We start from the raw sequence: 25,925 nt of genomic DNA, 5'->3' as shown, positions 1-25,925 counted from the left end.
ACATAAAATGCGTCTGGGATTTGTCCGTAAAGATCCTGTGACGTTTTTTTCCCACAGCGTCTGAAGTTTGCTAATTATCCGTGATTTCTCTCTGCATTTTAGTTGATGACAAGATCATAAGGAGCGCGTGATGCACTGTTCTGTCATGCTGGTGAATGATCTCAGCTTCAGCGCAGGAGCTCCCTGATCTCTAGGGTTCCCACACCTTAGTTAACTTCAAATTCAAGGACCTTTCAAGACCACAGGTCCAATACCCTCAAATTCAAGGACTAAATGTGGGGACACATTTTTAAGTGAGAGCAGAGTTACATTGTGTTACCTTTAAAGATACATTGTTAAAGTTCCTTTCGAGGGAACTCGCGCTGCGTCACTGCGGTGGCACTTTGGGGAAGCCTCCAGGGGTAAGTGCGTCTGAATGTGTATATCAAATTCAACCAACGGTGAGGCTTAACGACAAAGACAGGGTGACGCGGGAGCCAGGAAGTATATCGCTATCTGAAATATCGCCAAAGACGGCATTACAGGGACACAGGAAGGGAGACGCAGCGTCTCGTTCCCTTCTCAGGAAACAACAGTTACATATGTAACACAAGACGTTTTCATGTGTCAAACACAACAACTATGCAAAAAAGCATTTTGGTATGAATCAACATTCACATACAGAAGATATAAGCATTTAAAGCAAATAGTTTAGCATGTGTGCTTAAAAAGTCTAGAATTTTTATGATATTCTCTTACACTATACAGGGAATAATACGGATTATTTTCCAGAAAACTTCTTGCATAAAATAGATTCAAGCACTTTCAATGACCTGTATCTATGTATGTATATTTTCAAAAACTTCCCAGGGCCTTGAATTTCCCCGCCCAGATTCACAAACTTTCAAGGACCTGTGGGAACCCTGTGCTACAGTACAGTTTGCAGACTTTTCTTGACGTGAATGTTGATCAGCATTTAAATCCCTTTGTCAAAAAGCAGAACCATAACTTTTGGTTGCGATGACATACGCGTCCTCACTACGGCAGGCCCCTTACTGTGCGTTCACACCAGCACGGAAGAGGCAGCAAGCGCGAGTTATTTACATGTTAAGTCAATGCAAAGACGCGGATAGGCATCGTGGGGGGCGTTAAGCGCGAATGGGCGTTGCCGCGGGACATGTGCAAGTTGAAAAATCTGAAATTTGGCGGATATTCACGCTGCATTAACCAATCAGGAGCTTGCTCTAGTAGTGACGTGATTACAGGAAGCGAGAAGCCCCTCCAATTAAAAAATTTCTGTGTAAATGTCTCAAATTACTAGAATTGCACGCGCAAATGAAGCGAGGAAACTCTAAATGTTCTATCGTACATCTATGCGCAAATAGCGTGTTTTTGACGCTTCTACCGCGTCTGGTGTGAATGCACAGTTACAGAAAACACCCCTAAAAGCATTAAAGTTTGATTTTAATCTTTGATCTTACTAAGTCAATTTAAAGATATCAAGGTTATATTTACATTGTGTAAGATGACTTTCTGTACAGTAGAAACCATTCAATCACAAAAAATGACTTAAGCTTGGTTTCACAAAACTTATGTAAATGTCAGCTCTCTTTAAGCCTTAACTTTATAATCAAAACTACAGATATCAACAACCTTAGCTGATTCTAGCCTGAACTGTAAGCTGTGCACTGTTTTTACACATTTTCCTTCTTTTATTCATTTGTAGTGATGTTCAGCCAGCTCCTGGCTCTCTTCTTCTCTGTAACCTCAAAGGACACACACTTGCAACATGCATGCTGACTGCACAACTCTGCTTTGTAGCGGGATACAGAAGTCTCGAACGCTGGCTGAGAGCAACATGTTTCAAAGGCTTCTTTTGATGGGACAAAGGCACTCTCTTTGAAGCAGAGGAAAGCAGTTTACCGTTAAGAAATGAGAAATAAACAGGTGAAAGGTTTCAAAATCACGGTTAAGTGCAGCAGGGTAACCGAGCTAAGATATCCTAAAAGAAACTGGAATCGCTGGTTTGTGTGCATCACAGGTAAAGAGAGGCTGATGGCAACCACAACAATCTAGCACTCCATAGGTTCTTATCACATCATGCCTCTGCCTTTACAACAACCCACAATAAATAAGGGACACCCTATTGAGCAGTCTGAAAATAACTCAGTGAGTCTTATGAGAAATGCCCCTCAAGAGCCCCTTAAGCCCCTAATGGATAGAGAGGAGGAATAGGGACCCCCAGTACATGTATCAAATATTAAGACTTGATTTATTATTATTTATAACACATTGCCTACTTTGTTAAAATGGTTGCCAATATATTAAAACAATAATATTTGGCAACTACATAACATTTGAATTTAACTGAATAGGTTTTATCATGGGAATACTATGTTCTTTATTTGGCATTCATGTTCTTCTATTAATGCATTAAAGGTGGGGTGCATGATCTCTGAAATCCAATGTTGGTATTTGAAATCACCTAAACAAACACACCCCTACCCCAATAGAATCTGGACCTTCTTTTGATAGAACCGCCCCACACATGCGCAACCCAGGCAGGGTTGTCGGCTAGTAGACACGCCCCTTATTGCTGATTGGCTACAAGTGTGTTTTGGTACTCAGCCCGACTCCCTTTTCCAAAGTGTTTTTTAAAAATCATGCACCCCGCCTTTAACTTACTTCCCCCCCCCCAAAAAAAACACACAAACTTATCCTATATCCAAACATTATTTGAAGGAGCCCCAGTAATATCACCACGAACCCCAAGGGTGCCAGGACCCCCTGTTAAAGACCCATGCTTTAGACTGTAAAGCAATACATATTTAGTCAGGTATATCCATAGGCATTCAAGAGAAAGAAACTACGGAGGTTGGGAAAGGGATTGCCTAAATCTGTAAACGGAGATCCTTGTGCAAACCCTTTGGGGGTACGACTCAATGTGAAATGTGCTTTTATACTCCAATCCAAGTGTGGACTAAAGCACTTTAACCTTTGACTTCAATGTGATCTTTGTATGTGTGGGCTTGCAGGGGAGCAACGGTGATCAGGTAAGGTAGCGTGAGAACTGATCAACATTGGTTAGGTGCTGTTATAAAATGATATCCGGAGATATGGACCCCCCAAAGATTATTCTCAAACAAGCTATAATTTTTAATCTGACGGTGCAGCGAGGCCCTGTGTTCTCATTGATTTGTTATCATTATAAGACCGCAATTTATTTTTACTTAAAAAGGGTAAACCTTTGGTTTTGATACCCATTTTTGTCTTTTTTATACTATTTTTATATACATTATTCATTATAACAATTACTATTATAATTATCAATACTATATGTCACGTAGTCATATAGAAGCGTACAGTATAGAAAAATCTACATCATTTAACATGTAGTCTTCATGTCTATGTCAAGCCCATCAGCTTCAAGAGAAAATATGAAGGGTGAATATATTCCAGCCTACTAGTTATCCCACCTCATGTAATTGGATTTTTTAATATAGTGAACAAATATTTTATAATAATAAATACTAGCAACTGGAAATAAAAATCTAGCATCTAGCTCAGTGACCGAGCATCGTGTTAGCAGCACAAAAGGTTGTGGGTTTTAGGGACCCCACATACTGATAACATTTATACATGTAATGCACTGTAAGTCGCTTTGGATAAAAGCATCTGTCAAATGCATAGAAATGTTAATTAACACAGTTTTCAATTATAATAAGAACAATAGCTATTATGTAAGAAATAAGTACATTTATGTTGCTCAAAGGGTTTGTTCAGTGCTTAAGATTTCCTTTCAATACAGCAGGGTAAAAATGTGTGTGTGTGCGCGCGAGTAGGAGAGCGCTGACATTCTGAATGATTCATCTCAGAGAAAATATACCTGTCCTGAGTGTAAATTGGTCTTTTGGGGGCTTCATATCATTAAGGCATGCCTCTCACCCCGGGTCAAACGGAGGCTGGAGCATTGAGCCTCTTAATAAAACATCTCGCAGCGTTTCGTGCGTTACAGCCAAGAGCAGCGACTGCCGCTGCTGGCAAAAAGAGCACACGGGGATTAAACAAAACAAATAAACAAACAAACAATGGCTGGATGTTGGCCACGACTCCACCGGTGAGACAAAATACAGTAATATAAGTGATGCTCTGGAGCCAAGCATCTGCTCCACCTATTCACTGCAGGATTAGTTTAAAGCAAAATAAACACAGACAGTTTGTGTGTGTGTGTGTGTGTGTTTATTAAAGACAACCGATTAAATCCACCATTCTCTCTGATTTACAAGCATTACATTATGTTTTTTAACTGGAGTATTTGTATATACACTCACCTAAAGGATTATTAGGAACACCATACTAATACTGTGTTTGACCCCCTTTCGCCTTCAGAACTGCCTTAATTCTACGTGGCTTTGATTGATGAATGTGAGGGTGCAAAAAAATCAAAAAATTAAGAAAATCACAACATTTATTACAATTTTTTTTAAATATATTTATGGTAGGAAATTTATATCACATAACATCATTTCTGCCAATCTAGTGTTAATCTTGGTTACCTATAGAGTAGTATTTCATCCTTCATATGTCCAAAGAGTCTTTCGTGTTGTGAACTTTATAAAAGACAGAACAGCCTTTCCGTTTTTCCCATAAAAGGAAATATGGGGTCAATCAGTCGTAACGGTATCCATGTTTGAAAAAAAACTTTCTGAAACTTCTAGGAAAGAAAGGGGTGAGTTTGGCCCAGAAATACTCCATCACAAGCTCAACTGCTTTTTTGACACTATGCATTTGTTTAGCATTAGGACTACAACTTTTAAACTGTGTGAAATACTGTAAAACCGCCCCTTTAACTCTTTCCCCGCCACTGACAAGTTATCTTGTCAATTAAGAGAAAACATTTGCATTCACAAACGTGTAATATATTTATAAATTGCATGAATTGTCAACTTTATAAATTGTTGACTTACCCAATTTATAAAAAACTGAAGCAAAAAAAATATTTACTAATTTTAAACTCTGTGAGTGTTTTGATAATCATTCTGAATCTGACGTATAACAAAATTTCTTTACAAAAACGCAATTATTCAAAAACAAATATTTTTTAAGAAAAATACACATAAAAGTTACGTTTATAAGCAGAGAAAAAAATAAAGATAGGATGAAAGTTTTTCCAATTTTGTTTGTTTATTGTTTGTTTGTTTGAAAGCAGAGAGTCTATTCTTTCATTTGGTATATTTGTATGTTTATATATTTTTAGAAGAAAAATTGCCTGGAAGGCATTTAGTGAAACTTTGTGAAAATCACAAAAAAATGCTGGCGGGCAACTTTTCAAAAAAAGACTGGCGGGGAATGAGTTAATATCCTAATCATTTGTGGTATTAAAAAAAATCTATAATTTTGACCCATACTATGTATTGTTAGCTATTCCTACATACATTCCAGTGTGACTTAAGACGTTTTGTGGTCCAGTGGCGACGGTTAGGGCACTCGATGCAAGTTCGTCACAACATGTATGTAGCCCGTCATGTGTGTGGTTCCTTTTTTCAAAATATGTGTCCTGTGCATTGAGTGATCCTATGTGCATCACGTGTCTTGTCAAAATAAGTGCCTGCTGCAGACGCGTCTAAAGGGTTTATGATAAAAGAGACACTCGCATAATCTCATGCGTAATCAGAGTTTACTGTTAAGGGAGTTTCTTGGGTGTAATTTTGTGAACGTGAGCGTCTCTTTTATCATAAACAGTTTTAACGCGTGTGCAGCAGGCACTTATTTTGACAAAACACATGATGCACATGACGCAACAAACACATATTTTGAAAACGCAAGCAACACACATGACACTCTGAACACTTATTTTGAATTAGCGCCCCCTCGGATGAGCAGTCACGAGCTGCCACTGCCAGGGTCACAAACAATCATACTGTAATAAATACAAGGTGGTATTCTTTAAGGTCAAATTTTGGTACCACTGCATGCTGCATCCCCCATTATTGCTCTGGGAGAAAGTTGCAATTGCTGGTGTAGGATCAGATTCTTCTACCAAAATCTTTACTATTAGAAGGCATGCACACCAAAGCATTTTTACACGTCTGAAAACTCACGGTGGACGCCGACTTGCAGCTTTATTTCAGCCGACTGCCAGCTTTCTTCAGCTGCGCGCTTAGGTTGCTGTGATACTTCTGCTTTATTTGTCAGTCGTTGTACGATAAGCCGTTTGGTTGTTGTGATGTTTGTCCCACCCCTCCTCCACTGTGATTGGACAGTCGTGCGAGAACTGACATGGATGAGCTGAGCCTTTCATCCAAAGTTGAATATTTTTTTAAATATTCAACTTTGGGTGAAAAGCTCAGTTCATTAATTGAAATAATTAAAACATACGCCTGCCATGGCCGTAAAAGCTTTGGTGTGCACGCCCCCCTAAGTGTAGGTGATTTATGATCAACTTACCATCCTACATATACAGTATATGTACATTTTACAATTTTCACTAACCAAAACTTTTTAGATTGGTGCTGACAGAACCAACAGGTGGGTGACATCAAAGTACAGCGAGAGCAATTTGAAAGCAGACTCTTTTGTACGATTTCTCGAATCGCTCTTGCGGTTCTTTGATTTCATATGCATATCGCTTCTTGTGGCACAGAATAAAGTCGAACACATCGATTGTTGATGGTGTCTGTTTAAGTCACACGGTGCCAGGTGTAAACATTTTGTTAAACCGGTGTGTTTCATGGAATTGGGAGCTTCCGGACACTAGTACAGGCAATATATTTTAAAATCAATGCTTACGCTGCAAATAGCAGAATAGCCCCAGATAACTCACACTTCAGAGAAAAACAATACAAGAGATCAAAACAGCCCCTTTATAAGGGTACACTTCACATGCCTGAGAATTTCTATGTAAAATATATTATACCATAAGTTTTCTAAGAGCATGTGCCAAGCAAAAAAGCCAGCTTCTGTCTTATTCCTGTATAATAATTCAAAGTATTGAGGCTTGTATTATCAAGAACATTTTGTTGTGACAGAGAGCTGCACTTTTCATCTTTACATTATGACAGTTTACCGACGTTCAAAGAAGGATCCCCTGGGCAGGTGTGGGTTGCTCTTTTCTCTTTCAAATGCAAATCAGACTCTTACTTTTGTTTTCTTTCTCTTTTCTTGCATGTAATGTGTAAACATGGAAACAGTGGAGCACCAGAAATACTAGATCAGGGGTGACCAAACTCGGTCCTGGAGGGTTGGAGCTAAACTAGATGAATAGCAGCCATACAATATAGTTCTCATTTTTTATCCACTTAAAAAATTGCCACGTTTTATTTTGTGCCACCATACTCACTCGTGTAACTACTCATGTAACAGTCTTTAAGTAGGATAAACATGAATATGTTTGGTGGCTTCTAAATTCATCTTTGTTTGGATCCTAAGGAATGAATGGGGCTAGGCTAAATGCTAACACATTCACCACACGCTGTGCAAAGATGAAGTGCATGCATTGCAAAAAGATAGGTATGTATTAATTCTTCTAAGTTGAGGTAAGAACGTCTCGGTTACGGATGTAACCCTCGTTCCCTGAAGGAGGGAACGGAGACGTCACGTCGTGACCGACGAATTGGGAACTCGCTTAGAGAGACCAATCTGCTTCGTATACTACTAAAACGCCAATGAACTTGGCATTGAGATATTTGCATAATGCTGGCGCCGCCCCGCCAGGTGCCTTTATAAGCAGCAGGTGCAAATAGGGAAATTGGCTTCTTTTCGCTGAGAAAGCCGGGAAAAAGTGACCGGTCGATAACAGCAGGGAGCAGCCCTGTGGCGACGGGACGTGACGTCTCCGTTCCCTCCTTCAGGGAACGAGGGTTACATCCGTAACCGAGACGTTCCCTTTCAGTCGGTCACTACAACGTCACGTCGTGACCGACGAATTGGGAATCCCTACCAAAACGCCACTAGGGGCTGACCTCTTCCAGTGTCTGCGTAAAGCCCTCCGGTTCCACTTAAGGAGGAGGAGATAGGTTTTAGGGCAGAAGGCCGGGCACTAGATGTTCCTTTAACCCCACAGAAGTGCCAGCGACTGGGAAGCGCCCTACCTGAGCGGGATAGGAACGCTGCGGAAGCCACCACCCGTCTTAAGGGCTAATGGTGGGCGAAAGTCAACCGTAGTTGAGGAATAAAGACAGCCGTGGCTGTGTAAGCAAAGCAGTGCTCTGCTAAGGGAAACGTGGGCTGGTAGGATTAACCCCACGGAAAAATACTCACAAAGGAACCCGGTGGGACACAATGTGGAGCCCGAGCCAGACACGTAGGTTCGCGAGGATACAACTAGTGAAAGGCTGACAGCCAATGCTCCGCAACAAAGGCTGCCAAGGCAGCGGAGGAAGAACAATTCAAACCATTACGCATTTTTGTTCTGAAGGCCTTCCATACTGACACAGTTATGAAGCATCAGTTGGAGGCTGCAAGCCGACCTGCGAGACTGTTCTCCGTGCTCCCCCTGGTGAGGAAAGAACACGAGAGGATACAGGCTCGATACGAACACTGTAAAATCTAATGAACGTATTAGGTGTCGCCCAACCAGCAGCTCTACAGATGTCTGTTAGCGAGGAACCACGAGCTAAAGCCCAAGATGAGGCAACACTCCGTGTGGAGTGCGCTCTCAAATTAAAGGGGCAAGGAATACCCTGAAGATTATAAGCCAGGGCGATAGTATCAACTATCCAATGAGACATCCTCTGCTTAGTGACAGCTTTCCCTTTCTGCTGGCCACCATAACAAACAAAGAGCTGGTCTGAGGTCCTGAGGCTTTGCGTGCGATCCACGTAGAGTCGCAGTGCGCGTACGGGGCACAACAAAGCCATGGTTGGGTCTGCGTCCTCCGGGGGCAGCGCTTGCAAGCTCACCACCTTATCTCTGAAGGGAGTGGTGGGAGCTTTGGGCACGTAGCCTGGTCTGGGTCTCAGTGAGACAGCAGGACCAAACTAAAAGCACGAATCGTCAACAGAGAATGCATGTAAATCCCCTACTCTCTTCATGGAGGCCAAAGCTATCAGGGTCAGAGTTTTCATTGATAAAAACATCAGACTCGTAGACTGCAAAGGCTCAAAAGGGAGACCTGAAGGCTTCAGCACCATGGACAGGTCTCAGGAGGAAAGAGGGAGGGCGCGAGGGGTTTAGCCTGCGAGCGCCTCTTAAAATGTAATAAATAAATCATGCTGGCCAACTGATCTGCCGTAAATAAGAGAGTGATGAGCAGAAATAGCGGCGATATCAACTTTAATGGCGGAGGGACAGCCTACCATCTAACCTATGTTAAAGATATAAAAGCACAATGTTAATGGGCATTCTCTGGGGTCCTCGCGTTGCGAAGAGCACCGGGTGACGAAAAAGGTTTCTTTAAGAGCGTAAGCCCGTCTTGTGGACGGTGCTCGAACCGCGTCGATGGTGTTAGATACCGCTTGCGATAAATCACCTAAACCTTGCGCGCGCTCAACGACCATACATGGAAATCCCACAGGTCGGGGCGCGGGTGCCATAATGTGCCCCTTCCTTGAGAAAGAAAGTCTTTCCTCAGGGGAAATCGTCAGGGAGGGGCTGTCGCGAGGAGCATTAACTCTGAAAACCAATCCAGTACGGGGCGACTAATAAAGGCTCTCCTCGTCCTGCCTGACTTTGCACAGTGTCTGCGCAATAAAGCTCACTGGAAGGAATGCGTATTTACGCACCCCCGCGGCCAGCTGTGTGCCAACGCATCCACGCCGAGGCTGCCCTCGGTTAGTGAATAAAATAGGCGACAGTGGGTATCGTCCGGCGACGCAAACAGATCTATCTACGCACAACCGAACTTCTTCCAAATTAGCTGGACCGTCTGGAGGTGGAGTCGCCATTCGCCGGGGGCGCAGCTCGGGAAGCGCGTCTGCCGCTGTATTGAGCGAACCCGGGATGTAAATGGCACGAAGGGACCTCAGATGCTTCTGACTCCAAAGGAGGAGATGACGAGCGAGATGCGACAGGTGACGAGAGCGCAAAACCGCCTTAACGGTAAATAACGCAACAGTCGCAACGTTATTGGTGTCGGCTAATACATCCTTCCCTCGCATCTCCATAGCGGAGCGTACAAGTCCCAGATATACAGCGCACCGCTCGCGGCAGTTGGGGTGCTATGCACACCCCTGAGACTGCAAGCCCGTCATACGTGGCTGATCATCCCGTGCTGAGGGCATTGCAATATACAGAATGCCAGGAGACCCCTCAGGGGCATATCTTCTATCGGAAATGCCGGGTCTACCACGGGGAAAAATTGAGATGTCACGCAGGTGTAATGTTTACACGGTGTATGTCGGTGTGCCACGCTCTCCTCGAGACTCGATCGTAAGCCAACGCTGAAGCGGTCTCATATGAAGCAGCTCGGGCGGCGTCACAGCCGCAGCATGCTGTCATATGTCCAGGAGCTTCTGAAATTGTTTCAGAGGGACCGCGTACTTCCCTCGAATTAAACCGAGGCAAGTCAGAACTGACTAGGTTGCGCGGTCTTATAAAACACGCCAATTAGTCGATCGAGTCTTATTTCCATACTGAGAAAAATGATCCTCTGCACAGGGCAAAGTTGCTCTTTCCCAGTCGACCTGAAGACTTAAACGAGCGAGATGCCGAAGCATTAACTCTCTGTGTTCGCGCACGTCTGCTAAGAACGGGCTATTATAAGTCGACGTACATAAAAGCAGAATGCGAACAACGCTCTCTCTCTGATATTTTAATGCCGTGACTAGCACACGGAGACACGGAGAGAGAGAGAGAGACAGCTCGAATGGTGTACTCAGTATTAATATGCCCACCCCACGACGCAGAGCGAAAAAACGGTCTAAAGCGAAGGGAGATGGACACATAAAGTACACGTCTTACAGGTCTAAGGCTGCAAACCGATCTGAATATTGAAATACGAGCCTCGGCGTTATCATCCAAAAAGAACACCTTCGTAGAGCCGGTGCGTAAATCAAATCGATCGTAACCCGCCGCGTATTTTGGGTACTATGAGATAAAGGCTGGAAAAACCCTATCATCATCATCTCGGTAAGAGGGACCGGCTCGAACATCCTTCGCCAACAGGATATCGACTTTTGCACGCAGTACATGTGCATCGGACGCTTTCACCACAGTGAAACGAAAGCCCGAATTTTGGGGAGTGCCGGATTCGTAACCGAGGCGGATCGTGCGTAAAACCCAACGAAACGGGCTGGGAACTGAAGCCAAGCACCCAGGCACCGTACGAGGAAAAATAACGACACTACCGAAGTACCCGCGGTGGGGCAGCGAAGCGAGACAGGTGGGACTGCCGGTGCGTCTGCTGTGACAGCATAAACATCTACAGTATGTGTGTGTGACACTGACCTGAGCCCGCTGAGGGTAACGGTCGTCTGGTCTCCTCTACGGAGAGCGCAGACTCCGATGAGGGTGCTGGTGGTCCGGTCTCCTCAGCGGAGAGCTCGGACTCCTCAGGTCACCCGCTGGCGATAGAGGAGAGGTAGGGGAGCTGGTGTGGACCCGCTCACGGCTCTCTCGATCCTCCGGAGACCTAGAGAGGGAAGAGGAATGCACTCTTATGTGTGGTTAAGTGGGTACCGGCCGAACAGCCGGTGGAACATATGCAAACCAAGGATTTTCCACCCGACCCTCTATCGGGGGAAGGAGCTCCATCTCCTGAAGAGTGATCCTCTGCCAATCCGGGTCGCCCTTCACTGGCCACTTAAACTACCGAATTTCACGGGAAGCGGCTAAGCGGGCGGGGCGAGCTGCTGACGACCGGTTCCCCTGCGCTGCCGAGATGGGGTCCGAGGAGGGGAACGGAGGTGGTCGCCGCAGGACGCCGACGGCGAGAGGCAGACTGAGGAGCCGGCGTGGTGGACCAAGGGCAGCTCTCTTCCGCCGGGGCATGACCTAGGAGATCGCCTCAGTCTGCGCAGCGGAGCTGTACGACTCCCCTGGCTCGCCGAAGAGGCCGGTCTGTGAGACAGGAGCATTCAAGTTGTTCTCGTCTGCGTCCGTCATGTCAGCCAGACACAGCCAAAGGTGGCGATCTTGAACCACTGTGGTGGACATCGCACGACTGAAGGTCGCGGCCTCCCTCGTAAATCCTTGGTGAGCCTGCAGCAACGTTATTGCGTGCAGGGCCGAAGCCGCCTCTCCGGCATGCCTGATGGGCAGCGTCCGTAACCGGACGACTGTCTACAAACACGGGAGGGAAGGGTTGGGTGGTCCCTCCAGGAACACATCCCGCTCCACTGAAGGGGTCACCGCCTTTATCGGGCTCCGTTGGTGAGGGAGGTGAGGGGTGAAAGCTGAACGGCCGGATGGCCGCAAATCACGTCAGCTCTTCGTGCCGTCGGGAAAGAAAGGCACAGGAGGAGAGGACCGAGAGGCCCGAGCAGCTCCGAAGTACCAATCCTGTGGGCGGGACGGTTCGGGCGGAGAGGGGTTAACCTTTCCAACTCTACTGTCTCCGCCGCTCGAGCGGGCACGGCCGCCATCTCCGGAACGACTCTGCCTCGGAGGAAAAATGGACACCCCTCTGATGCTGCAGAAGTGACGGGACCAGAAGGAGGTCCAATGGATTCGGCAGACATCGTAGAACACGACTCTGCAGTCTCCACCGGAGCCTCAACCGGCTGAGGATGAGAAGGCCGGTAGGTGGAGGACGCATCCTCCGTCCTACTCAGCGTAGTGACGCGAAGGGCGCCCTGCGAGCGCTTGACAGCCGCACCATGGCGGCGTCAGCACTGCAAAGGCGCGGACAGCGTTCCCGTAGAAACGACAGTCGTCTCCGCAATCCAAGAGGGTTATGCTCTCACAGAGAGAACAGAAACTCTCCACGAACGCAGCCCCGGAGTGCTCGATGCCTGAGCACGAAGACAGCGCTCGTGACCGTCACTGGAACCCTTATACTTCTCGCATCCAAGATCGCACGGGCGAAAAGCTATCCTGAAAAGGACGCTGATCTCCGCATATACGAGAGAGTGGCTGCCTTTAACAAGGCACAAAGCTCTCTCGTATCACTCTTTTAGGGAAATTCACTCAGATGCTTAGTTGATGAGCGCACAGGAAGGCAACGCACACACTAAACTCAAAACAATAAACAGATGTAGAGCCGTGGAATAAGCGAAGCGTCCGCTGTGATACTGCTAGTTCAACCAACTTCAGCAATCAAATCCCAACAGAGTAAAGTAGCTTCTCAGTAGCAGATAAAGCCGGCTTTCGAAGCGAAAAAGCTAATTTCCCTATTTGCACCTGCTGCTTATAAAGGCACCTGGCGGGGCGGCGCCAGCATTATGCAAATATCTCAATGCCAAGTTCATTGGCGTTTTAGTAGTATACGAAGCAGATTGGTCTCTCTAAGCGAGTTCCCAATTCGTCGGTCACGACGTGACGTCGTAGTGACCGACTGAAAGGGAACATAGTAAAATATTATATGTAGTATGTATCTTATGTAATAAATGAGAATCACAGATAGTCCATAGTAATTGAAGCAATGCACAATGTAGCTCGTGCATAAGGGTTCCTTACCTGTGATATTGAAGCCAGTGTTGTTGCCCTGATACACAAGAACATTGTCTTTGTAAAGGATGTATTGCGTGATGATGCCGTTGGGTTTATGTGGAGGGTTCCAGTATACATACAGAGAGTTGGGGTAAGAGATAGCAGCAGGTGGAAAAACCTCCTCAGGAGCTATTAAAATAAATTACAAAAAATCTAATTTATGTTAGTATTCTCACTAGTAAACGAGAGTGCACAGGATATTCAGAACTGGCTTTTACTGTAACAGACTACATATACTGTAGTCTACTACAAAGTTATGTCTGAATTAATATAATTTAGATTAAAAAAGACATTCTGAGCATTAATAATATGCTTCTGTATGTGGTGTGGTAAAAAATCTCTCATAAAGGGTCGATACAGTAATTTGGATTTGTAATCAAGTTCACATCAGATTGATTTTTGCACTTGACAACGACTCTTAATGTCATACTATCCTTTAAACAAGGCAATTCAGCCCAACTTAGATTAATGAACCGACTGAATATGGCATCTATATTTTTCAACCTCTGGACTCGAATGATATATCAGCCAAAACTAAGCTTATTTTGTTTGGGAATGGCTTTAGTTCTGTATGACCAGTGTAATTTTGTACACAGTATTTGATTCAGTTTTTGTGTGAAGATGAACAACTTTAAATTTGCAAAAGCAATAAACTAACAAAGCAATTTTGTATCCTGTTTAACTCTTTCAAAACTAAAAAAGCAGAATGCTTTCCAAACAAGAACTTACAATAAGCTAAATAGTTTTCAGCATTTATTAATCTTTGTTAATGTTAGTACAATTGTTCATGTTAACAGTCACAACTTTTGATTTAAAAAATGTATTTGTCAATGCTGAAATTATCTTTAAAGGATTAGTCCATTTTCTTAAAAAAAATCCAGATAATTTACTCACCACCATGTCATCCAAAATGTTGATGTCTTTCTTTGTTCAGTCGAGAAGAAATTATGTTTTTTGAGGAAACATTTCATGATTTTTCTCATTTTATGGACTGTAATGGACCCCAACATTTAACAGTTTTAATGCAGTTTAAAATTGCAGTTTCAAAGGACTCTAAATGATCCCAAACGAGGCATAAGGGTCTTATCTAGCAAACGATTGTCTTTTTTGGCATTACACAATTACGTGAGGTTGCGCTGGCACATCAAACAGCAGGAGGAAGAAGATGGTTTAAAAGTGCATATTTTTTATTTTTCTTGCCAACAATCGTTTCGCTAGATAAGACCCTTGTGCCTCGTTTGAGATCGTTTACAGTCCTTTGAAACTGCAATTTTAAACTGCATTAAAACAAGTGTTAAGTGTTGGGGTCCATTGAAATGAGAATCCTGGAATGTTTTTCTCAAACTACAGTAGTGCTACAATGTGTTAACAAACACATTTAGAAAAGCTTTTGGGTAAAATTAACCAGTCAGTCAGTGGCTGTAGGCGGGGCTTTGTTTGTGTGATGTCACATCAACAAGCAAATCAAAACAGCATGTCTAATAAGACTGATTTTGTTTAATGAGGATAAATAAAAAGAAGAGGGTGGATTTTTTTCATAGTAGGGTGGTTATGTTCATACATTATGTTCAAAATGTTACAAATACAACCTTATTGTAAAGCTTTTCATTATTTTTAGCAAAACTGGAAAAAACCCATAAACAAACATTTTTATCTTTAAAGTTGTTGAGTAGATCAACACTGAATCAGGCAGTGAAAATAACCGATGCTGAAGCTAATCTTCCTTCTGTTTCATGTAAGAAAAAGTCGCTCGATCAACAGACACTGAATTTTTCCCTCTGACTGAGGAAGACTGTTCTTTATCTCGCCTGTGCGGTCAGATAGATGTGAGGCCAATAAAGAATGAGCCCCGGACGTGCTGAAAGAGAAATTATGTTTTCCGCAGCGCCCCGCAAAGCAGAGCCTCGCCGAATTGGACGAGAGCGGTGCAAATGGGCCACTTGATTCTCGATTTCATAGTTTCAACGCCACAATCAATTCTTTTTAGCCCGAACTGTCTTTAGATTTACTTCTCCGGTTGAGTGAAATGAAGAGGCTTTCATTAATCTTTCAGATTCCTTGCATTAAGACGAGTCTCTCGCACGAACAATGTAATGGCAATTAAAAAACCCATTAATCTGCATTACATCTATTAAAGATGCATGTCATTAAAGGGTAGAGAGTTCATTTTCCCCCATTCTCAAAATCGCTCTCTTTTTCCGAAACTGGAATACGGACGAGGCGGGGAAATAAAAAATAAATAAAACGGAGCAATTACAGCCTGGCATTGCACTTTGTCATCAAATTAGTTCGGAGTTTTCAAGCAAATGGCTCGGCTTTATTTGAGCTCCTCTCGTCGGATTTATTATTCATCAAAGAAATGTGGGAGTCGGGACCTTCTAAATGGTTTTACCCTCTTGCGGAGTGCTGAAGCTGGTGGCGATTGGGCTCTCCCCGCAGCCGGCTTGAGTGCACGCAGTCAGGGTAATACTGTAGCTGCTAAAAGCAGCCAAGCCACTTAAAGTGCCTGCAAAAGAAGAGGGCAGAAAATAGTGCGAGATCAAGAGGCAAATGTCATTCTATTCACTTCAATATTTCAAGCGGAGGGCCTCCCCAGCTCGGCTTTCTAATGCAATGGCTTTTCAAACACGGCATAATATAACCATCACTTCTGATAATAGGTCTGGATTAAAACGGGTCTTTATTATCAAACAGTAATATCTCCAATTAATCAGAGAGATGGAAAGTGATGCGGGACGTCGCTATTCAGGATATGGGACACTAATGACGTTGTTTAATGGAGAAAGTGGACGGTGCTATTTTAAAGAGGTTGTCGGCAGGACTGCTGTGATCGATATGATTCTGATTTCAACATTTTCCAAAACAACCACTAATGGGCTTGGCATTGGTGCTCACTTAGGACTAAGGAGAATACAAAAACAAAATAATTATAATTTTGATATAATTTCCTCAGCCTCAAATCATCTGGTCACACGATTCTAGTTCAATTTTTAATATCAACTTAACTATTAGCTACAACTTTTGCCTCAGTAAATTCCTAATTACTACTTTATAAGGTAGTTGTTAAGTTTAAGTATAGGATAAGAGGATGTAGATTAAAGTCATGCAGAATAAGACAGTAATATGCGCTGTATTAGTACACGGTAAAAAAGATTTGTTGGTTTAACTTAAAAAAAGTTAGTTTTCTGGTTGCCTTAAAATTAGAGAAAAAGTGTTATTTCAACTTAAAATATTAGTTAACTTATAAAATTTCATAAAAATTGTTTAATTAATTAAATGTAATTTTATTAAATTGAACTAACTCAAAATTTTAACAAACCAGGTAACTTACTTGAACCAACTATTTTGTACTAATAAACAGCCAAAATCCTAGTAATATGCATGCAATCAACAAGGTAATAGTCAGTATTGGAACTAAACTAAACTAAAAAGTTCTATCAATCATTTAAAATCCATTTATCCTCTGTGAAAAACAACATATTTTCAAGTCTTATCATAAGTTCTGTGTAAAAAATGACCTATATTTAAAGGATTAGTCCATTTTCTTAAAAATCCAGATAATTTCCTCACCACCATGTCATCCAAAATGTTAAATTATGTTTTTTGAGGAAAACATTCCAGGATTTTTTTTCCTCATTTTAATGAACTTTAATGGACACCAACACGTAACCATTTTAATGTAGTTTAAAATTGCAGTTTCAAAGGACTCTAAACGATACCAAACGATTGTCATTTTTTTAAAGAAATATTTAAAAAAAGTGCACTTTTAAACCACAACTTCTCGTTTATCTCCGGTCCTGTGACGCGCCAGTGCGACCTCACGTTATTGCGTAATGACGTGGAAAGGTCACGTGTTACATATATGAAATGCACATTTGCAGACTATTTTAAACAATAAACTGACACAAAGACATTAATTAGTATCATTCGACATACAACAACGTCGGAACGATCCTCTTTCTCCACACTTGTAAATAAATACTAGGGCAGAGTTTCGCATACGTCATCCATGACCTCTTGACGTGATGACGTATTGCATAAGGTCGCGCTGGCGCATCACATGACCAGAGATATACGAGAAGTTGTGGTTTAAGTGCATTTTTTTATTTTAATTGTCAAAAATGACAATCGTTTCGATAGATAAGACCCTTATGCCTCGTTTGGGATCGTTTAGAGTCCTTTGAAACTGCTATTTTAAACTGCATTAAAACTGTTAAGTGTTGGGGTCCATTAAAGTGAGAAAAATCCTGGAATGTTTTCCTCAAAAAACATAATTTCTTCTCGACTGAACAAAGAAAGACATCAACATTTTGGATGACATGGTGGTGAGTAAATTATCTGGATTTGTTTTAATAAAATTGACTTTTAAGACTCCATTTTGTGTCTTATAAAAAATATAAAATAATTTATTTTTGTATAAAATAAAAGTGATTAAAGGACAAGTTCGGTATTTTAGACTTAAAGCCCTGTTTTCAGATTGTTTATGGTCAAATAGAATGGTTTTGACTGAAATTTCGACATTTTCGGCTGCCCTGAGAATTTTCGCGTGTTTGTGTTTCAGCTCAGACCTCTACAATGGGTTTAATGGTGCACTGGAACAATCCTTCCTAAAATGCATTAAAATTTCGTTTACAAAGACGTGAAACTCACCGAGTGGTCAGGGGTGTTCACTGGTATGCTCACACAAAAATCGCTCCAAAAGACGCATTCCAACAGGTTTTATCGTAGTTTTTACCAACTCCATTGACTGTATTAGACGTCCTGTGAGGTACGGTATTACTCCGCGCCGGGAACTTTGTTTCTATTCTTGCAATTGGCAAAGGCGGATTAGCGCCACCACCTGGGCTGGAGTGTTTATTTTTCAAGCTCTAAGCGGAAGAATGTACGGGTGTGAGGCGTTTGGGGAAATAGGTCCACAAGTTAACAACGAATGCTAAAACAGCTGTTGGAAAGCATCTTTTGCAGCGATTTTTGTGTGAGCATATCAGTGAACACCCCTGACCACTCGGTGAGTTTCACGTCTTTGTAAACGAAAGTTTAATGCATTTTAGGAAGGATTGTTCCAGTGCACCATTAAACCCATTGTAGAGGTCTGAGCTGAAACACAAACACGCGAAAATTCTCAGGGCAGCCGAAAATGTCGAAATTTCAGTCAAAACCATTCTATTTCACCATAAACAATCTGAAAACAGGGCTTTAAGTCTAAAATACCGAACTTGTCCTTTAAATGATTAAACCTTCTCTATCTGTGTGAATTATTACAAAAAAGCCAACTTTTACTATACTTATCACTCTTTATTTCATTTTTGCATTCAATCTCTATTTAAACTCATTGTATGCTACTGCTGCAAACTTTTCCTACTTGCATACTTGCCATTAATAAAGCTGTTTCAAGAATTAAAAAATCCCCAGCTTTTAAGTTAAAAAAATGCAGCTTTTAGATTAATTTGGTTTAAAATCATGATGTATTTTTACAAATCTATCATCCCAAATAAAGGCAGGATCTCTTAATAGAGTGGATCTTTGGCCAGTGTCCACCATGTCTTCGCATCAGACAGATCTCTGTCAGCGCTGGAAAGAAAACACTTCAGCCGAGCCATAATTGGCCAGGTAAGTGTAACTTTTTTTTTGACAGACGTCTTTTAATTCAATTAAGAGTTTGACCCAGTCTCCTCTCGTTACCCACTCATTTGCTTTCCCGGTTTTTATCTGCCTGCGTAATTCTGCTTTTGTGTCACGGCTATCATAAATTAGCGCGGCCCAGGCTTGCGCACGTTGAAGCTTGCCAAGATCGAGGCAGAAAAGAGTCTTCTCGGTTCCATTTGCCCAGAGACAGAGTCTATTGGTGGTGATTGGTCATCTGGGAACGTAATCGTTGTTTCAAGATCCTCATTTGTTCATTGAAGCAATTTCAAGTATCTAAGCAGATTCCCAGTCTGTAAACTTGCAATGTCACATTGACACGCAACGCAGTCTTAAAAAACTTGACCAATAACTGTCAGGAGCGTTTGTCCCGAGGATCCTGAGTCACTGCCGCGTCTTTCTATTTGGAAAAGTGATTTTTGAAGTACATTTTAGCGAAGATTTTAATACCTTTAAAGAATAAAAACTCTAAAGATTTATTTAGCCTTATGATGCTCCAAACCCGCTTGACTTTCTTCTGCAGAGCACGAGAGGAGAATTTTGACAATGTTTAATTCCATTTAATACAAGTAAATGGTGACTGAGGCTGTCAGTCTTGCCTCCTCAAAACTCAAATGATGTCACTTCATTCAGATGTCTGTTCAAGTAAGAGATAACAATTATTTTAAGGCAATTTTAAATGATCAAATAACTGTCCCTAGCTTTCACTGGGGCAGTACCTTTAAAAAGTGCCTAATATGTACCGCTTAGGTACATGTATATGAAAAGTTTGGTTCCAAAACGTCAAAATCAGTATTGTATTAGGTCAGTATTAAAAAGTCAATTCTTCATTTTATGCAAAATCTGATATCCGCAGTGTTATTTTGTCATCTTTTCTCCCTTTTTTCCAAACCGCAACAAACCCCAGTCCTGCTTCTCTGCAGAATGCAATAAATCCGCTTAACCAATCACAGCGCACCATTCCATTGTAAACAATAATGGGGGCACTTTGAATTCACACAGAATCCTAGTTTTCCATTTCTAATTTGTACTTCGTGATCAACAAACAAACAAAAACAAAATAGTATTTTTGATGGCATTGATAAACCTGTGGTGGTTTTCTGTGACGGGGAAGAAACGTAAGCCATCAAAATCGAATAATTTACGTGAGAGGCACTCAAGCGAAGGAAAAATGTCAGCTGTTGCTTGTTCTCACCCGACAGCATCAAGCTTCTGTCATGCTAACACATTGACCTCAGGGGATCTTTTAAAAAACTTTCCATTATTTTTCTTGAAGTCAACGAAAATAAGCAGGACAAAAACATTTTATAGCTGATCGCTGTCAAAAAAGTTCAGCGACGACGTCCCAAGGATGACAGCAGCAGTGACAGTGTTCTTAATATGACAAAGTAAGTGTTTTGATTAATGACATTAATGTTTATTTTTTAATCAGTGTATACCACTAGTCAACTAAATGAATATAACATGGCAAAGATGAATGCACATTTATATATAAATTCAATAGATTTATAGCACAAAAAAAACATGGATTTATTGCATTTTGCGGAAAAAAAAATATAATACGTTTTTATAATAAATCTTTGAAAATCTAATTATGGACATGAATTCTAATGTTATTATAACCTAAAGACACTATGTGAAAGTTTGTAACAAAAAATAGTGGTTTTCATCTCGTCACTTTCTTGGTATAGAAAACACATTTTTATCCAAATTAGTCAAAATTGATTTATTGCGATTTGGAACCAAACTCTTCATATATTTGTTACCAATATGTAACTTTGAGGTACTAATATGCTCTTGCTAGACGCAAAGGTGTATTTTTTGAAAGGGTACCACCCAAGTGACAGCTAGGGCCATTTTTGACACTTTTTCTGACAGTTCAATCAATAACTTTAAGAACATGTAAAAATGCATACACATATTCATTTTGAATAGATACATAAAAGCATCAGGGTTCCCACACCTTAGTTAACTTAAAATTCAATGACCTTTCAAGGACTTTCCAGAACCAATACCCTCAAATTCAAGGACTAAATGTGGGGACACATTTAAAGTGAGAGCAAGGTAACATCATGTTACCTTTAAAGATACATTGTTAAAGTTCCCTTTCGAGGGAACTCGTGCTGCGTCACTGCGGTGACACTTTGGGGACGCCTCCAGGTGTAAGTGCGTCTGAATGTGTATATCAAATTCAACCAATGGTGAGGCTTAACGACAGGGTGATGCGGGAGCCAGAAAGTATATCGCTATCTAAAATATTGGCAAAGACGGCATTACAGGGACGCAGGAAGTATGGCAAGGGAGACGCAGCGTCTCGTTCCCTTCTTAGGGAACAACAGTTACATACGCAACCCGAGAAGTTTTCATGTGTCAAACACAACTATGCAAAAAAGCATTTTGGTATGAATCAACATTCGCATAGAGAAGATATAAGCATTTAAAGCGGACAGTTTAGCACGTGTGCTTAAAAAGTCTAGAATTTTTATGATATTATCCTACACTACATAGGGAATAATATGGATTTTTTTTTCCAGAAAACTTGCATAAAATAAATTCAAGCACTTTCAATGACTATCTATGTATGTTTTTTTTTTTTGAAAAACTTCCCAGGGCTTTGAATTCACAAGATTCACAAACATTTCAAGGACCTGTGGGAACCCTGATGCACACAAGACTCTAAATAACCAGCCTCATCCCACAAGAAATCGAACATATTTTACAAGTTGGCTAATTTGTACAAAACTGAATCGTACAAAAACATACGATTATCATAAAAAAAATATAACAAAACCCAACCCAAACGTCACAGGGCAAAAGCAAATCATACAAAACAGGTCATATGAATGAATACGAATTAGCCACCTTGTAAAAAAATTACAAATTAGCATTTTTCACATCTACAAATATTATAGAAAGACTTTTCTTGTGTGCATTACACTATAGGTAATATTGTACAGTGTACGTTCAGCTAATGTTAGTAAGTTATCCTATCAACTTGTTTAAATGGTGTCCGAGCCGAGCTCCAGGCGCCGCGCCCCTCACCTGTCAGGTGCTGAGAGTGGGGGAAGGCGGCGCTGATAGGGGACGAAGAGGGACGTTCCCGGCTGTACGCTTTCAGTACGTACTTCTCAATTACACCTCTGACCTCCACCGGCTCCTCCCAGCTCACCTCCACGCTGGAACCATTTACACTCTCAACTCTGGAGGGAGGCAGCACACTTTGTGGAACTGAACAGGAAATAATAAGCGAGAGAGACACACGTGACGAGAAAGAGAGAGGGGAAGTCAGGGGGAGGAGAAGAAAGAGAGAGAGAGTGTGAGAATCCAATTGGGAAGGAGAGAACGTGTGTGTCAGGCCAAAGAAAAGCAGCGCACACATTCTTCACTTTTAATAGACACAGTAAATCATATCTAACCATTAGCATAAATACAATTTATTAGAGTTGTAACTTTTTCAGCACTGATTTAATATGACTGTACATCCAGCGTTGATTCCGGGCTATATTTCACGCCCATCAAGCCACGGCTCGCTTTCTCTTCAGGATTCGCATTTTAGGGGGCATAAATAAAGCAGTCAAACATATGCAGAAATGCAACAAGCATCAATTATGACACGTCGCGCGTTAGCGAATCTCTTTAGCGCTCTTTTTTACAGTCAAAACAAGCCAGACAGCAGACATGCGTGTGATATATCCACAACGGGATGCTGGTCTGACCTACGATACATGTATACAAATGTAAGTGGAAGTCTTAATGATTTATCATCGGAATCAGTGTGGGCGATATTACGAATTACACAGGTGTTTTTAACCAACTGTACAGCTCAGTTGTAGAGCATTGCGTTTGCAGTGCAAAAGGTCATGGGTTTGAACCCAGGGAACACACATGCTGATAAAAATGTAAGTCACTTTGAATAAAATCATCTGCCAAATGCATAACTGTAATGCCGCTGAAAGGCAAAAAATTTACTTTATGGTCCCAATATACTCTTTCTTGTCCTGTGGTAACAAATTGTCTATTGAAAAGGAAATGTTACTTTTTTTACAATTTAAATATAGCAATATACAAGATAAGCTAAAGTCAAACGTAGACAAAAAAACTCTGATGCTCAAGAATGCATATAAAATTCTTAAAGGGACACTTCACTTTTTAAAAAAAAAAAGGCTCATTTCCAGCTCCCCTAGAGTTAAACATTTCATTTTTACCATTTTGGAATCGATTCAGCAAATCTCCGGGTCTGGCGGTACCACTTTTACATTGCTTAGCATAATCCATTGAATCTGATTAGACCATTAGCATAGCGCTCAAAAATAACCAAAGAGTTTTGATATTTTTCCTATTTAAAACTTGACTCTTCTGTAGGTGCATCGTGTACTAAGACCGACGGGAAATTTAAAGTTATGATATTACACAGTGCCCGAAAATAGTCCCCTTGGTACCTTTCAATAGCAGAGAACTATTTTCGGGCGCTGCGTAATATCACTACACCTGCTGCAGCCATTTTACGGCAGCAAAGTCCTTGATTATTACGCCAGAATGAGAGTATAGTTCCTAGCCATATCGACCTAGAAAATCGCAACTATAAATTTTACGTCGGTAATACAGAAGAGTCAAGTTTTAAATAGGAAAAATATCAAAACTCTTTGGTTATTTTTGATCGCGATGCTAATGGTCTAATTGGATTCAATGGATTATGCTAAACTATGCTAAAAGTGGTACCACCAGACCCAGAAATTGGCTGAATGGTTCCAAAACGGCAAAAAACAAATGTTTATCTCTAAGGGAGCTGGAAAATGATATTTTCAAAAAAGGTGGAGTGTCCCTTTAATAACTGCAAACTTTAAATCTCTCTCTCTCTCTCTCTCTCTCTCTCTCTCTTTCTCTCTCACACACACACACACCCAGTGTCTTCATCTGTAAAAAGGCAATGTATGCGTACACTCTTACAGAGAGCCTTACGATAAGCTATCACCAAACAGCATCTCATCTCCTTGACTGCGACATATATTGTGCAGATAAGAATAAAACGGCTTGGCCTGAAAACTATGACACAAACAAATATCAGCACAGAGTCTATGGCGCTGGCTGTTTTAGCTCTTTTTGTGTCCCAGGTGAGAAAGGTGGTGTGCCGGTCAATGTGTGTGCTCAGCAAATATCATTGTAAGGTGGGTTTAGCAGCCAGTCAATTCTGTATTTACGGAAACATACAATTAATCTGTAATTACACAAAACTATACTATAAAAAGTATACAGTATCGTGCAAAAGTCTTAGGACACCGTGATGCTACCATTAGATTTGATGTTTTTGCAATTGTATAGTGATGATATATAATTATTTCTCAGTATCTTTATTAGAACACAACCAGAAAATACAGGAAATGTGTAAGTAGTTTTAAAAACTGTATAAAAGTATAAGCTGAAGTGTCAAGAATTTAGGATAAACTCCCTTTGAGCAATAGCAGGAAACTACAGGATCTCTTAAACCTAAATGAAATTAAATCCTAATTTCTAATTCTAATCAAATGACTTCAGAACTTCAGCCTCCTCAAAAAAGCTTAAGATGTGTTTCGTGCCAAGAGAGGTCACACTAAATACTGACTGATGCCTGAAGAAGACATTTAGTCCTGAAAGTTCAGTTTTGTTTTTAATTTTTTGTACATGTTTCCTGTATTTTCTGTGTGTATCTTAAAAAATGAGTAGAAAATAAATATGGATGGACATTAAAACTTTACTAAAACAACAAAGCTGGTGATGGTGGCCTAAGAGTTTTGCACAGTACTGTATATTTACTGGATTTTTGGTATCTGATCGGACATAGTCATCCAGTGTCAAACCGAGCCCTAGTACAGCTCTTAACTTTTAAAGCACATTCAGTGCTATCAAAAGCCTACCTATTGGCATTTGACTTTAGAGATACGGTAAAACAGGGCACTATTGAGTCACCCAGTTCACAATGTTCTTTACAAATTATTGCACTCTGGCACATAGTTAGGGGTCATTTACACAACAACGTATTCAATCAAAAACGTTTAATGTTTTAAGGATTTGGGCTGACGTTTATACAACAACATTTTGTGGTCCTAAAAACGCAAACTTGAAAATGTTTTTGAAAACGTTGCAGCTATATTTTTTTGTAACAAAAACTCTGGTTTTAGTAGTAGTTTAATGGGAATTAATTAAAAACAAAATTTTATTAAAAGTTAAAGGAAGTGGTTGGTTGTAGCTGGGCAGACTTCAGATCCATATATAATTAAACGCACCTATTTCATTGCTAAAAACAACGTTATTTTGTGTATCTGGTATAAAACAATGTGTTTGTGTGGTTTATGGTAAAGAAACCCATTATTTTCCAAATACCGTACATTTTTGTAGCTCCAGATTTCACTCTCTTCCTGAAACACATGGATTTGAAAAGCTCTGTGTCCCTGATTGGCCAGCTAATCTTTACATTGTGATTGGCCTCAATCCCTCTGACGTCAGCTGGAAAGTGATGTTCCTTACCATGTTTGAAAGGTTCACGCACACGCAATGCTAACAGAAGTTAACTTACAGTCCGAAGCGGGAGGAATTATGATAATGTCGGTCTTGTCTACAATCTGTGTGTTTGTTGTAGTCCAAGAAAAGAGATTTAGGTTGGAGACAATAACTCGCATCATCGTTTACTTTGGGGTTTGTACCTTTTGCATATCGCTAACATGTACTAATACATAGAAAAT

The 25,925-nt window shown here is 41.2% G+C and overlaps 1 protein-coding gene across 1 annotated transcript in view; it reads right to left on the bottom strand.

Annotated features, from left to right (window-relative positions):
* ush2a (Usher syndrome 2A (autosomal recessive, mild)) overlaps positions 1 to 25,925 on the bottom strand; it is a 328,961-nt gene that overhangs the window by 190,199 nt on the left and 112,837 nt on the right. Inside the window, exons 29-31 of the mRNA XM_065288316.2 lie at positions 22,252 to 22,437; positions 15,959 to 16,072; positions 13,534 to 13,695 (exon numbers count right to left, since the gene is read on the bottom strand). Of these exons, the coding sequence (XP_065144388.2) occupies positions 13,534 to 13,695; positions 15,959 to 16,072; positions 22,252 to 22,437 (462 nt within the window). The remainder of the gene's footprint in view (positions 1 to 13,533; positions 13,696 to 15,958; positions 16,073 to 22,251; positions 22,438 to 25,925) is intronic.

The sequence above is a fragment of the Paramisgurnus dabryanus genome, chromosome 17 (genome assembly GCF_030506205.2).
Source record: "Paramisgurnus dabryanus chromosome 17, PD_genome_1.1, whole genome shotgun sequence".
NCBI lineage: Eukaryota > Metazoa > Chordata > Actinopteri > Cypriniformes > Cobitidae > Paramisgurnus > Paramisgurnus dabryanus.
This window is presented reverse-complemented; position numbering and strand designations above follow the sequence as displayed.